General features: G+C 45.5%; 1 protein-coding gene across 1 annotated transcript in view; it reads left to right on the forward strand.

Annotated features, from left to right (window-relative positions):
* Positions 1-607: 607 nt before the first annotated feature.
* The window catches only part of COL3A1 (collagen type III alpha 1 chain), a 127,314-nt gene continuing 113,221 nt past the window's right edge, over positions 608-14,700 (forward strand). The window contains exon 1 of the mRNA XM_078680358.1: positions 608-851. Within this exon, the coding sequence (XP_078536484.1) occupies positions 773-851 (79 nt within the window). The 5' untranslated portion in view covers positions 608-772. The remainder of the gene's footprint in view (positions 852-14,700) is intronic.

Below are 14,700 nucleotides of genomic sequence, written 5' to 3' on the forward strand. Positions count from 1 at the left end.
ACTTACATGGTGATTTCTAGTACACACAAACCTCCAGTGCCAGCCGAATGAAACCTTTCCTTGACACTATGATCCATATACGCACATGCACTGTAAAGTATCCATGCACAAAGCATCCTGACAAAAAAAAGAAGAAAAAAGAAAACATAATGCTTCGGTGTGCAGCTCCTTTAAACGGGAGTGGTTGGGCCGTGAGTTAGGAAAAGACGAGAACGACTTGTCATACAGGTCGAACCCAGTCACGGTCACTTTGAAAAAGCAGCCCAGTCTGAAGATTCTGGGAACACATGTCCCAACCTTTGCCTCTGAAATGTGGGGGATACCGGTGCATCGCTCCTGAATAGTGAACCCCGAGCCACTGTCTTTAAGCCGGCTGGAACATCTGCATGACATAGTTTGAGTGCACAGGGACACCCACACGCTCGAGCAGTGCACCCCGGCCCAACCGGAGGCATGCACAGCCTGCTCCAGATGTGCTCGAGTTCGTGCGCTGCTGCCTGACTCTTCCTTCCATAGGGCCAAAAGAAATATTAATCATCCCTCGCTCCATGGAGGGGATGGGTGCCCCTCTCATGTTTCAAAAAGGGGCTGGGAGCCGAGGGGAGCCAGCGTGCTCCCTATTTAAGGGCAGAGCAGAGAAGTCTCGGTGGCTGTGTTCTCCGGAGGGCCCAGTGCTGAAAGGGCAGGGACCAATTGATGGTGCTAATTTGAAACCCCCTCTTTAATTTTCCCTTTTTGTTTGCACTTAGAGTCTCATGTCTAATATTTAGACATGATGAGCTTCGTGCAACTCGTGGCCCTGATAAGCCTGGCAGTTTTCCATCCTACAGTTATTTTGGCTCAGCAGGACGGTGAGTAGGTCTAGCGCATTGTTCTTTGTACTAACCTTGTCTTTGCATTGTTCTTTCACAGTAACAAGGCGCGTTCATGTGTTTACCACAACCTGCCAGCGAGCAGGCTCTGGCGACCAGGCTTTGCTGTTACATGCATGTGCGCTGCTTGTGTATGTTTCACCTGTTGCTAAGGAGCATGCGCGCGCTTTCACAGGTTCGCGGGGACTCTCGAGAGGGACTTGTCAGTCTGCTGCAGGCTGGGGAGAGGTCACTGCGCGCTCTCCTGTCGGGGCTGCTAATGGGTCATGTTGCGCTTCAATGCGCTTCTCCCACTCGCTTCTCGGGTGTGATTCTTTGCTCCGTCCCCGTTCGTATATCGAACAATTTGCGCACATATAACTCCGGACTCCGACCGAGCCCGAATGCTGGTCGTGAGTCACCTAAGCATGCTTAATCATTACTCACATAACTTCAAATGAAGTGTGGAGCTTTTTATTTCCTAAAAGCAAATATTTGGGTGAATGCTGTCCGCTGTGACTGTTTATGTCTTGGCGCTGCTGCAGCCTTAGAGGGGCGTGGTGCGTCATATGCATCTCAGCTCTTTCCAGCACCAGACGCCCTCACAAAACAAGGTTAACGCCCACACCGACACCCGCCACTCACTGCCTGCGCCGATAGAATCAGCTGGTGGAGGACAGGTCACCTGAAGCGCCCGCTGCTTCGAGAGCTGCTCCATCGGGCTGCTCCTTCGAGGAGCTTTATGTTGCACATCCCGGGGAAGCGAAAAAAAATCCCCTGGCCCCGCAAACTCACAAAAGTAGATTGGGAGGGTGGCCGGTCATATGGAAGACTCGCTCCTTTCAAGTACTCCACCATATCAATGTTTAAAGCATAACTTTTGGTATGAATTTTTAGCATAGGAGTAACCGTGTGCATTGAGTACATAATGACAGGATGAAGAGGGTGGTGTTAACAGCATCCAGGATGGCAGTGCGCACCTAGCTCGAAGTGCTTCCCTGTGCCTGCAGCCTCCGGTGTTGGAAAAAAGCGCGGCTCGCCGCCTGCTGGGTGCAAACTCCTTGACAGGCCCCCTCAATCCAGAGACACTTGCTTCAGGATGCGCAACTAAGTTTGATCCAGTAAAGTATCCCAACATAATTATCCCAACACCTCTAGATATAGATAAAAAATCATAAATGGACAAAATAAGCGTATAGCTGTCGTGGTGGTATTATTAACATGCTGAGCTGTAGTCAGTCGTTTCCAATGCTCGTATGTTCTAAAATTTGATGTCAGGCAACAATTGGGTAAGATGATTTATTTATTTATACACCCATAAGAACCCGCAGTCTGGAGCGGGGATGTCAATTGTTCTTAAACTGTGGAAAAACCTGGCTCACCCAAGATGACAGCCTTTGCATTCCCTGAGGCGGATGCGCCATTTTGGGCGTGGCCGGCTATGCACATTTTGAGTATTCCACAAAAACCATTGTGTCACAAGTCAGTTTAGTAGACATTGCAACGCTAGTTAAAGCATCGGTGATCTTCAGTTGTTATGTTTTTTTTGTTTAGCAGATAGTACCTTTAACTTCTCCTGCATGTAAAATGTGTAAAATGCAGCTAAGAAAATGGCAGCCCTACTCCTGTATTTCATTCTTACATACCAATCAACGTAGTTATCAAGAATCAAGAATATTATAAATGATCAATTACTTTCGATTTATAAGAGACTAACAAACTCAGTAGTGGGTGAAACATTGAAAAAGTATAACGTACTGTGTGTTCCCCTCATGTTACTCTGTGCGTACAATCCTTTCTGAGAGCTGTGCCCCCAGAATTGATGTGCATGTAAAAAAACAAGAATAATGCATTTGTCCGCAGGTCAGTCTCGAGGCACAATTCCTTTTGAAAAACACAAACGTCTTCATTTAACCATTTTGGGGCTAGTCAGTCTAAGATGTTGGTCGGCTTGAGACTGATGAGATGGCTACTTACAAATACCGAAAAACTTATATTGTTAGGCAACCTAGGGCTTGAATTAGTAAAACATCGGAAATAAAAATAGAATTTGTTCCTAACAGGGTCCCCAAAAACATGTAATGCCTGAACGTGTGACACCCTCACCGATGCCGAGAGTGCAGCAGTGCTTGAGGAAGTGACACCCTTCATGCTGAGAGTGCAGCAATGCAGCAGGGCCTGGGGAGGGGGGGGGGGCGGTGACACCCTCACCGATGCAGAGACTGCAGCAGTGCCTGAGGGTATGACACCCTCCATGGTGAGACTGCGTCCGTGCCTTGATGGCTTGATAAAGCAGCCCAGTGTTCAGGAGGCGGCGGTGCCTGCGAGTGTGTCGCGCTCTCCGATAAAACAGACTGGCTCGTGAAGGGACGGCAGTGCCACACCATCACTGATAAAAAAAACAACGACGTAGAAGTGCCTATCCTGAGAGCCACACCCTGCTGATAATGCAGACCGACAAGTATCGATGTACGGTACGTTTCTTGGCCGCATCTCAATGACAAGGTCTGTCAGGCATCTCTGCGCTCTGCCGGACCTGCATCACCGCCGTTGCTAAGTTTCAGTGCCAGAGGAGAAGACATAGAAGGCTTAGCAAGGAAGCAAGTCAGCCAAATCCTGCGGGACTCTGTCAAACACGGTACGATGTCGACGCCCTCTGGCAGCCCGCTGCAGTTTTGAGATCATGCAGTCATGGAAAAGGCCAAGCTGCGGCCAAGACTCTGGAACATGTCAACCGATGGCACAGCGCCACCCGGCACAACACGGCTGTCACAGCATCCCGTCCGCGCGCCGCGTGCACAGGAGGCGCCAAGAAGAGATTGTTTTAGACACTTAACCAAACGCCCGGGAAGAAACACCACTTTTAACAGCGAAGTATAAAGGGTCCAGGGCCGCGCATCGTCTGGGAAGCAAACAGGTTAACAGGAGGATGGTAAATACCCCAGGTTGTCATGGTAATGTACAAAGAGCCTAGCGCTCTCATACAGGCCACTCGAGACAGAGTGCGAACCCGGCTGAACTCCCAGGATGCTTGGTTGTTGAATGAAGGCCCAAGACTGTATAAATTGCCCCGCTGAGATAACGCCATATAGTGGCTCCAGTAAAAGAGCTACAGGTGATTGGAAAATGTGTTTTAGTCTGCAAGACACATTTCACCATAGCATGAACCTACGGGCGGAAGTGATGTGTATCACAGGACCCCTTTGATAAAGCTGAACAAAACGAAGTGAAACGCAATCTCTAATGTGCAGGGGAGAAATAGCTCGAAGGCCGTCTACATTCCACTCAACACCACGTTCTTTCTGTGCAATAGTTCCCATGTATGTACTCACTCAGTCACTGAGCAACTCACTCATGGAGAGTGATTTGTGAAAGTGTCCCCAGTAATCCAGGCTTCAGCAGAATCAGTGTGCATGCATGCCCCCGGAGCCTTGATTCCTGGGCTAAACCCCCTCTGGGCCCAGGTAAAGGCTCCGGGAGGGCTGCACTATATGGCGATAGTCCCAGGGGATATATATTGTTTACTGAGCTTCAAACGGAGCAGGTTTTCTCTTTTTGAATTTGCCCTAATATTTAGGTTGGGTGGTGGGAAGAGGTGTGGCGCAGCGGCCAGGGCGACTGACGCTGGAATCTGGGGATCCCCGGCTCCGGCGGCAGGTTAGCCCAGCACCATGTGACTCTGGGCAATAGCTTGCTTAATCTTCCCGTCGGCCCCCCAGCGCCTAGAGACCCTTACGGGTGATTGTGCGCTTTACAAATGTGGATTTATTTATTTATTCGTCATGGCCATCCCCCTAAGTAAAATAGAGACTTAAGGACCCTTCGTATGTGTATAATGGTACTGGCCTTTAAATTACATAAAGGACAACTCGAGTGATAACGGCCGGGATGGAGTGGGCGGTATTTGCAGCACGTAGTTTACCGGCAGCAATTTTTTTTGCAAATACATCGTTTCCACCAGTAATTCTTGGAGGCAAATTATATGCAAATGAGGGCGGTGCCACGCCCCGTGATGCCTTGCTCTGTGGATCACTGCTGTGGAAGCCAGGAATTAGTCTGTGTGGTCCCCCTATCGGCCTATACCACCCTAGACAGGCCGAACTGCATTTTTTGAACTGAAGCCACAGATCTGGTGATTTGAGTGGAGGACGATTAGTGTGTGACCCCCTCCCCCTCCCCTTCACCAGCTCTCCCGTCACCCTATACCATCACAGCAGGCGGGGCAGCACTAGAGTAGAGGGTGGCTGTTTGAGTGATTCCCCCGCCCTTTCCCGCTGGGGCACCCCTGCCAGGCGGGGTAGGATTTTATACAATGAGACCGCAGATGTGTCGGCAGAGTGGAGGGTGATTAGTATGTGTTGATAGAGTGGAGGGTGATTAGTTTGTGCATCCCAGGGTTCAAGCGTTTCCAGATGCTATTCTAATAATTTAACTTAATCGGGTTTTCATCACATCCTATCTGGTGGATTCACTGAACAGACACATGCAAACAGTGCTTTAAATAGCTAGTAGATGTCTGGTACTGAGTGCCTGCACTTCTTTACGTTGAGAGGGAGGGTGCCTGCACTTCTCGGCATTGCTCCAGTACATTTAATGAGAGAGCACCAGCACTTCTCAGGGGCAAACAGGTACTCTCCTTAGTGAGTACCTGCACTTCTACATGTCCATTTAAAGCACTGCAAATTAACTACCAGAGAACTCCATGTGCTTGCTGTTCCTGGCATATTTGTCTAATGTAGTACATTGTACTACATTATTGTGAGTAAGTACTCATAGATGTAGTCGTTCCTCTCGTTCAGTCGCATCATTATACATTTTCTAAAAGTTCCCATCACAGCTGACTGTGCCGTACACAGCACCATCTTATACATTAGCAAAACATTTCATGACCTCTAAATTGAGCTCTCAACATTTTCTCATTGGCACACATATTTTGTCAGCAAAAGTGAAACATGTTAGTTATTTGTGTGTGGATTTAGCCACCATATGCAAGGGTAATTGTCACCTTTTGATGCTGGCAGATCGACCATCTATCTTGAGACAGTGTCAAATGATTGACTTTTTTAGATGACTAGTTGTAAACCAACCAATGCCAGACCCCTTTTCATGTTGTGGAACAGGCACCATTCCTCTTACCAGTTTCCCAGATGTACTACATTAACACTGAAACCAGTGTGCTTCATGCCCACAGCCTAATTATTACATGAAGTCTGCAGGGTGAGAGCTGAGAAAACCTCTGTTCTTTGTATTTCAAAATGTCTAATAAAAGTTTAGTGGATGACGGAACATGGTGACTCAACATGAATTGGAAGTGTATTGCATTCCAGTAACTCTGTTGAAAAATGCCCAGAACCCAACCATGACTGTGATTTTTCAAAGTGCCAGGTGAGTGGCGGCTGGTGTTTCAGACCAGTTACTGTTGGGGAGACTCTGAGTTGAATCATGCTTCAATGTTTCCTGTACTCACACCTTCACAAATTCCAAACCAGATTCACTCAGAGTTAAATCTTGGATCATCGAGAATGACTCGCATTTGTAATCTCCTGGCATTCAATGGGGTTCAGGAGCTTCCAAAAGAAACACATATTCTGCACGACTTGGTAAACCAAAGAGGTCTTAAAAGGGTCCAGAAATGAGACCCAACTCTTCTCCTCGACATGGCTAACTTCTCCCCAAAGCCCAGAATCCTTTGAGAAAACAAGATGTCCAAGGCTCTTCACTGAGGTAGTTGACATACATCATGGTGCAATTTACAATTTTAATCCTCTCAGGTACTGTCTATCCCTCGGTTCAGACGTGGCCATGCTGGAGGCCAGTCTTTTTTGTCATTGGCAGCCATGGCGTGGAATTGTCTTCCTCTATCTGTACGCAATATCTGATGGCCTCAAACTTGCTATAAAAACCTACACATGTGGCTAGTTCAACGCTCATATGTAGGACTCTGCAGCTTAATTCCCCAGCCCCTCAATGTACCTTGGGGTATTCGTTGCACTATATAAATCTCACTCATTATCATGCTAACTGCAATATTCAATACATTTTACTAGGCTTGGCAGAGCCAAGCATTCATCTTTCTCCCATCCTTCTCCCTCATAGGAAGTCCCTCCATTTATGTTATCAGTAGTGATGGAGGTAGGACGAAGTGAGGGGCCATGGGAGTAATGGGGAAATGTGCTTCATGCCACGGCTGTAGGAAAAAGGTAACGCTATTCAGATGGCTACGTTCCAGTGTTCGATACTCTTCCCCAACCGAAACAACAAATGTAAAGAGAAATAGTAAAGGATGCTAACCACCAAAACCAGTGAATGTACCTTTTAGGCTGAAGCACTTTTGAGGTTTGCAGAATCAGGTATTGTAGGATAAGCAAGAGTGTCAGTGACAGAGTCTGATGCAGTTCACCATTCTGCTAACGGAAACCACTTTTAATGTGGATAGCTCTTCCGCTTAGAGCTATGACAAGATGTCTCAGTCCACAAAAGAATCAATTACGATGCAAATTAATGGTAATGTTGGAATCATGTCCTTGCAATCCAGCAGCACAACTCACTGAATATGCTGAACACTATTTCAGAAAGTAACACAGTAAAATTGTACAACCTCAAAAGTATGTATGCATCGTGAATGAATATATGACGTTAATACGCATACATTCACAACGCAGTATTTTACATTGCGTTCCTTACAACGCAAGTTGTTACAACAACTTGCACTGGAGGGCACAGGATTTAGGAATAGTATGATTTACTATTCCAACTCCAGCCTACGTAACAGTAGGAAAGGTGTTGGAATAGTAAATCATACTATTCCTTAGCTTAGGGCGCCATCCAGCGCAAGTCACTGTAACGACTTGCGTTGTAATGCCCGCAATGTAAACATACCCCGGTGTAACAACCTCGTTGTGAAGGTCGTTCTCCATCATGAACAGGACAACAGAATATGTCTTGTGTTGGTCATATCTTTGAGTATTTTATTTTCCTGTTCTATATAGCGCTGATAGACCCTAGACTATCTGAGCGCCTTTTGAGGAACGATCAGCCATGTGTAGGAGCATGTACTGCAGTTGAGAGAGGAGAGGTGGGCGACTTATGGGCATACACAACCCAGAAAACAGAGGAACAGTTTAGAGGAGACTGTACCAGCCGCGGTCGGTAGTGGGAGTACCTGCCGTGTGGTGATGTGGGGAGGGGGCTGGGGCAGAGAGGGGGAGGGGCAGGGTGGGGGGTAGTAAACTATGGATTACGGAGGTTTACAGGTAAGTAAACATATCAACGAATAAAACGAATTTCGTTGCATGAACTGCATCCCCAAATGCGATGCAGTGTGCCCAATGAAATTTGTTTTATTTATTTATATGTTTACTTACCTGTAAACCTCGGAAATCCATGGTTTACTACCCCCCACCCTCCCCCTCCCCACATCACCGCCAGGGAGGTACTCCTACTAACGACCGCGGCTGGACTGTACAACAGGTTTTCAGACTACAGATAGATAAGGAGGGGTTCTATCAAATAGTCTCTTTCACTTAGGATTGAAAGATGGATTGCTTGAAAATATGGGAAGTTAATTAGCAGCCAAATTCGAGGAGATCAGGGGTTCTACATTAGTCAAAAGTGTGAGACTTCCAGAACATTAGTTCCACAGCTAGTGGCAATGCTTATGATCAGTGTTTCACTATTTTGCTGTAGGAAATTGTAAATTTTAGTAGGTCATTTCAGGTCTTGAGACCACCAAAGATGAAGAGCTAGGAGAACAATTGTCTTTTGTTGGATTGTTTTAAGACTAATATGGGCATGTTGGAGCACTCTGCACCTTAATTGATAGCCACTGAAAACTGCACCCTTTTTGTGAGATATATCAGGTTTCTTTAAGCAGCAACGAGGCATGCAGCCAGCATGACATTTCTGTAGTGTAGGCAAGAAGTATTGAAGGTTTGGATTACAGAGAAGAAGCCAATGATGGGGATAAAAAGTTGAATATTGAAAAGGACTTTTAGTTGAAAAATTCATGATTTCAGAGGGAGAGGAATGAGTCGTTGATGTTACCTATGAATTTGTTGCTGGTCATCAGAAAAGAACTCGATATCCTGAGAAAAAAACATGGAGTTAAAATTGCACAAATATGAAGGAAGAGAAAGAGTGCTGAGGATGGATTTGGTTTCAGTTGAATAGAATGGGTGTGGCACTTGCAAACATCTAGTTCTGGCTATCATTTGGGCAGTTGCTGAGTTGGGCATGTCATTTACAGCTGACAGTCACCTAGAGGGATATGTGTTCATGTGATATTTACATAGCACAATCCTAGTAGAAAGGCAAAAGAGCAGGGTACAGGGTCAAAGGTGAAGACAAGGTCAACAGGTGATTGTAGGGGTATCTGGGGGCATATTACCAAGCAATAGCGATAATTATCGCTATTGCTTGGTTAGAGACAAAAAATTATCGCTGACCTGCGGCGATTTTTATCGCAAATAAACCTTGGTATTACCAAGGTTTATCGCAAATGCGATAAAAAACGGCCGCAATGCACGAATATCGCTGAAAAGTCAGCGATATTCATGCATTACCGAGCTAATGCTCTTAGCCATGTTATCCACCTCCCATTGGATAACATGGCTAAGAACTGCTCAGGGCAGGTGTTAGCTTTTGGAGATATTCGCGCTTAGCTCGAATATCTCCAAAAGTTGGTAATAGGAGATAGCGATGTTAGCGACTGTTTCCAGTCGCTAACATCTTGGCACGCCCACTTTGCATGTCATTAGTGATAAATATCACTGACATGCAAAGCGGGGCCCAAGATGGTCGCTATCTCCTACTAGCTGTCGCTAACTGGTGTTAGCGACAGCTAGGTAATAGGGAGATAATTTTATCTCCGCTTTCTTGGCTTTTAAAGCCAAAAAAGCGGAGATAAACCCCCTTGATAATATGCCCCCTGGTTTTTAAGAGCAAAAGTGGTCTTCTACTACATCCGTGCATTGTGTATATATATTGATGAATAATTATTTCAGAATTGATCAGGAGTCTCTTAGAAATTTCATGTTAACACTTGAAAGTCATGGTGATAGGGGTGAACATTGGGTGAATCTTTAGAGCTTGAAGAATTATCGAAATGAGATGGGAGATACCCCTTAGAAATGCTGAAATTTAATTCGGAACTAATGTATTGATAAGCTTGCAGGAATAGACTCTGGAGACAGATGCTGAACGTCATTGTAAAGTTTACAAAGTCAAGTGTCAGGAAGAAATCATTATTATCGGGAACTCTGACTCTTTTGTTAGAAACGTGTACTATTGTTTTTAAAGTGCAACGCCAGAGCCTGAAGTCATAGTGATTGAGATTTGGGAGAAGCATCAAAGTATTTTTAAATGTTTGAATGGTTGGAGTGTTCAATGAGTTTGTCAAGCCAGGAGAGCTCAGAGAGGGGGTTATAGATGTGTAGATCAACAATTTAAAGATATGACATTTTAAGAAGCAGTCTGACTCGGACTGGCTATAGGTCTGTTGGAAACTGACCTTGTGCTTCAGTGGGATTAGGAAGTAGAGATTGCAAAAAAAAAGCCAAGTAATATGGAGGCATCCTTGAAGTAAGATGTCAGTTTCATATCAGGAAGAAAGTGAAGTAAACTTAGAGAGAGAAATCAAACAACATGAGGACCATATGGGAGTAGAGTGAGAAAAACTGGTAGGTTGAGACAGAGTGCGAGAGATAAGATACCGCTGATTATTGGATTGGATGATTTAGACTAAAAAGTGACTCGTTTTTCATTGGAGGGCGCTAGGAGTGATTTAGAATAAGCATCACTTTCTGTACTTTCATTTGCGTTCTCATTACATGATTTATAATAGAAATGTTTTGTGGTAGGTTTCAGAAAATGGCAGTTCAGAATAGCATGGTAACATTATTGCAAAGTAGTTCATAGAGTGGAAATCTGAAGAGCAACAGGTGGACAGTGTACTCCATTAGCATAGTACCAAAAGCACCCATACACTTTCTGTAGAATTCAATATGTTATAGACATTGTAATGGACGCTTTTAAAACCCATCACTTTAGAGGGTTCAAGAGCCGTGATCTATACTCGTGTCACAAGCTCAGTTCCTCACCTTGTGGATGGTCCTTACCTCATAAAGAAAGACCCTGAACTGTTATTGCCAGTTCTCCTCTTCGGCTGACTAAGAATTGTCAGTTATTCAAGTTTCAGTTTATCAAACAGTGAAATCCTCAACATACCAGGAATTGCAATCCTATTAAAATGTCAAGTTTCTAGCATGGTGCATGGTAGTCTTGTTCACTTCATATGTAGACGAAAGAGTACCTGAAGGCAGCTTTGAGTGTTTTGACGGAGGTGGTGTCAGAATGTTCAGGACATCATGTATGGCACAGAAGTGGTGGCAGGTGTTCATAAATGAGAGGAACCAGCATGACTCATGTAGGAGTCACAGCACGAGCAGACAGTGGAGACCATGGAGGTGGTGCTACCCGTGTACACGTGAGAGGAAGCAGCATGGAGCACATATGAGTTACAGCATGGTGAGGTGGTGGACACCTTGCAAGTGGTGCCGAGGTGCACACATGAGAAGAAGCAGTGTGTAACACATATGAGTTACATCATGGTGAGACATTGGAGAATTTGGACGTGGTGCCAAGTGTGCACACATGAGAAGAAGCAGGGTGTAACACATATGAGTTACAGCATGGTGAGGTGGTGGACCTCTTGCAAGTGGTGCCAGGTGTGCACAAATGAGAAGAAGCAGGGTGAAGCACATATGAGTTACATCATGGTGAGACATTGGAGAACTTGGAAGTGGTGCAGAGTGTGCACAAATGAGAAGAAGAAGGGTGTAGCACATATGAGTTACATCATGGTGAGACATTGGAGAACTTGGAAGTGGTGCCAAGTGTGCACACATGAGAAGAAGCAGGGTGAAGCATATATGAGTTACATCATGGTGAGACATTGGAGAACTTGGAAGTGGTGCCAAGTGTGCACACATGAGAAGAAGCAGGGTGTAGCACATATGAGTTACATCATGGTGAGACATTGGAGAATTTGGACGTGGTGCCAAGTGTGCACACAAGAGAAGAAGCAGGGTGAAGCACATATGAGTTACATCATCGTGAGACATTGGAGAATTTGGAAGTGGTGCCAAGTATGCACACATGAGAAGAAGCAGGGTGAAGCACATATGAGTTACATCATGGTGAGACATTGGAGAATTGGGAAGTGGTGCCAAGTGTGCACACATGAGTAGAAGCAGGGTGAAGCATATATGAGTTACATCATGGTGAGACATTGGAGAACTTGGAAGTGGTGTCAGGTGTGTACACATGAGAAGAAGCAGGGTGAAGCACATATGAGTTACATCATGGTGAGACATTGGAGAATTGGGAAGTGGTGCCAAGTGTGCACACATGAGAAGAAGCAGGGTGAAGCACATATGAGTTACATCATGGTGAGACATTGGAGAATTTGGAAGTGGTGCCAAGTATGCACACATGAGAAGAAGCAGGGTGATGCACATATGAGTTACATCATGGTGAGACATTGGAGAACTTGGAAGTGGTGTCAGGTGTGCACACATGAGTAGAAGCAGGGTGAAGCATATATGAGTTACATCATGGTGAGACATTGGAGAATTGGGAAGTGGTGCCAAGTGTGCACACATGAGAAGAAGCAGGGTGAAGCACATATGAGTTACATCATGGTGAGACATTGGAGAACTTGGAAGTGGTGTCAGGTGTGCACACATGAGAAGAAGCAGGGTGAAGCATATATGAGTTACATCATTGTGAGACATTGGAGAACTTGGAAGTGGTGTCAGATGTGTACACATGAGAAGAAGCAGGGTGAAGCACATATGAGTTACATCATGGTGAGACATTAAAGAATTGGGAAGTGGTGCCAAGTGTGCACACATGAGAAGAAGCAGGGTGAAGCACATATGAGTTACATCATGGTGAGACATTGGAGAACTTGGAAGTGGTGCCAAGTATGCACACATGAGAAGAAGCAGGGTGAAGCACATATGAGTTACATCATGGTGAGACATTGGAGAATTGGGAAGTGGTGCCAAGTGTGCACACATGAGTAGAAGCAGGGTGAAGCATATATGAGTTACATCATGGTGAGACATTGGAGAACTTGGAAGTGGTGTCAGGTGTGTACACATGAGAAGAAGCAGGGTGAAGCACATATGAGTTACATCATGGTGAGACATTGGAGAATTGGGAAGTGGTGCCAAGTGTGCACATATGAGAAGAAGCAGGGTGAAGCACATATGAGTTACATCATGGTGAGACATTGGAGAATTTGGAAGTGGTGCCAAGTATGCACACATGAGAAGAAGCAGGGTGACGCACATATGAGTTACATCATGGTGAGACATTGGAGAACTTGGAAGTGGTGTCAGGTGTGCACACATGAGTAGAAGCAGGGTGAAGCATATATGAGTTACATCATGGTGAGACATTGGAGAATTGGGAAGTGGTGCCAAGTGTGCACACATGAGAAGAAGCAGGGTGAAGCACATATGAGTTACATCATGGTGAGACATTGGAGAACTTGGAAGTGGTGCCAAGTATGCACACATGAGAAGAAGCAGGGTGAAGCACATATGAGTTACATCATGGTGAGACATTGGAGAATTGGGAAGTGGTGCCAAGTGTGCACACATGAGTAGAAGCAGGGTGAAGCATATATGAGTTACATCATGGTGAGACATTGGAGAACTTGGAAGTGGTGTCAGGTGTGTACACATGAGAAGAAGCAGGGTGAAGCACATATGAGTTACATCATGGTGAGACATTGGAGAATTGGGAAGTGGTGCCAAGTGTGCACATATGAGAAGAAGCAGGGTGAAGCACATATGAGTTACATCATGGTGAGACATTGGAGAATTTGGAAGTGGTGCCAAGTATGCACACATGAGAAGAAGCAGGGTGACGCACATATGAGTTACATCATGGTGAGACATTGGAGAACTTGGAAGTGGTGTCAGGTGTGCACACATGAGTAGAAGCAGGGTGAAGCATATATGAGTTACATCATGGTGAGACATTGGAGAATTGGGAAGTGGTGCCAAGTGTGCACACATGAGAAGAAGCAGGGTGAAGCACATATGAGTTACATCATGGTGAGACATTGGAGAACTTGGAAGTGGTGTCAGGTGTGCACACATGAGAAGAAGCAGGGTGAAGCATATATGAGTTACATCATGGTGAGACATTGGAGAACTTGGAAGTGGTGTCAGGTGTGCACACATGAGAAGAAGCAGGGTGAAGCACATATGAGTTACATCATGGTGAGACATTGGAGAACTTGGAAGTGGTGTCAGGTGTGTACACATGAGAAGAAGCAGGGTGAAGCACATATGAGTTACATCATGGTGAGACATTGGAGAACTTGGAAGTGGTGTCAGGTGTGCACACATGAGAAGAAGCAGGGTGAAGCACATATGAGTTACATCATGGTGAGACATTGGAGAACTTGGAAGTGGTGTCAGGTGTGCCCAAATGAGGAAAATCAGGATGAAGGACTTAGGATTTATGGCACGGTGTGAAAGTGGTGGCAACACAAAGGGCAAATGCAGATATGGTAGTGATGTGGTCATGGAGGGTATGGCACAGAACGATTTAAAATACAAAATATCGTCTAGTGGCTTTTTCAAGAGTATATGCCATAAACGCATCATAGATCCTTCTCTGCAGTTGCCCTGTGATTACATTCTGCACCATCTCAAGCAACATTCTGATCATTCAGTACAGAGGGCAGAGCCGCCAGATGTGAGCGCATCCGAGGTACTGTGCAACATGCTGGCCAAGTCACCATATGACTCTTTGTTTCCTGGCATCGTTA

The sequence above is a fragment of the Lissotriton helveticus genome, chromosome 3_1 (assembly GCF_964261635.1).
Source record: "Lissotriton helveticus chromosome 3_1, aLisHel1.1, whole genome shotgun sequence".
In the NCBI taxonomy this organism is placed as follows: Eukaryota; Metazoa; Chordata; class Amphibia; order Caudata; family Salamandridae; genus Lissotriton; species Lissotriton helveticus.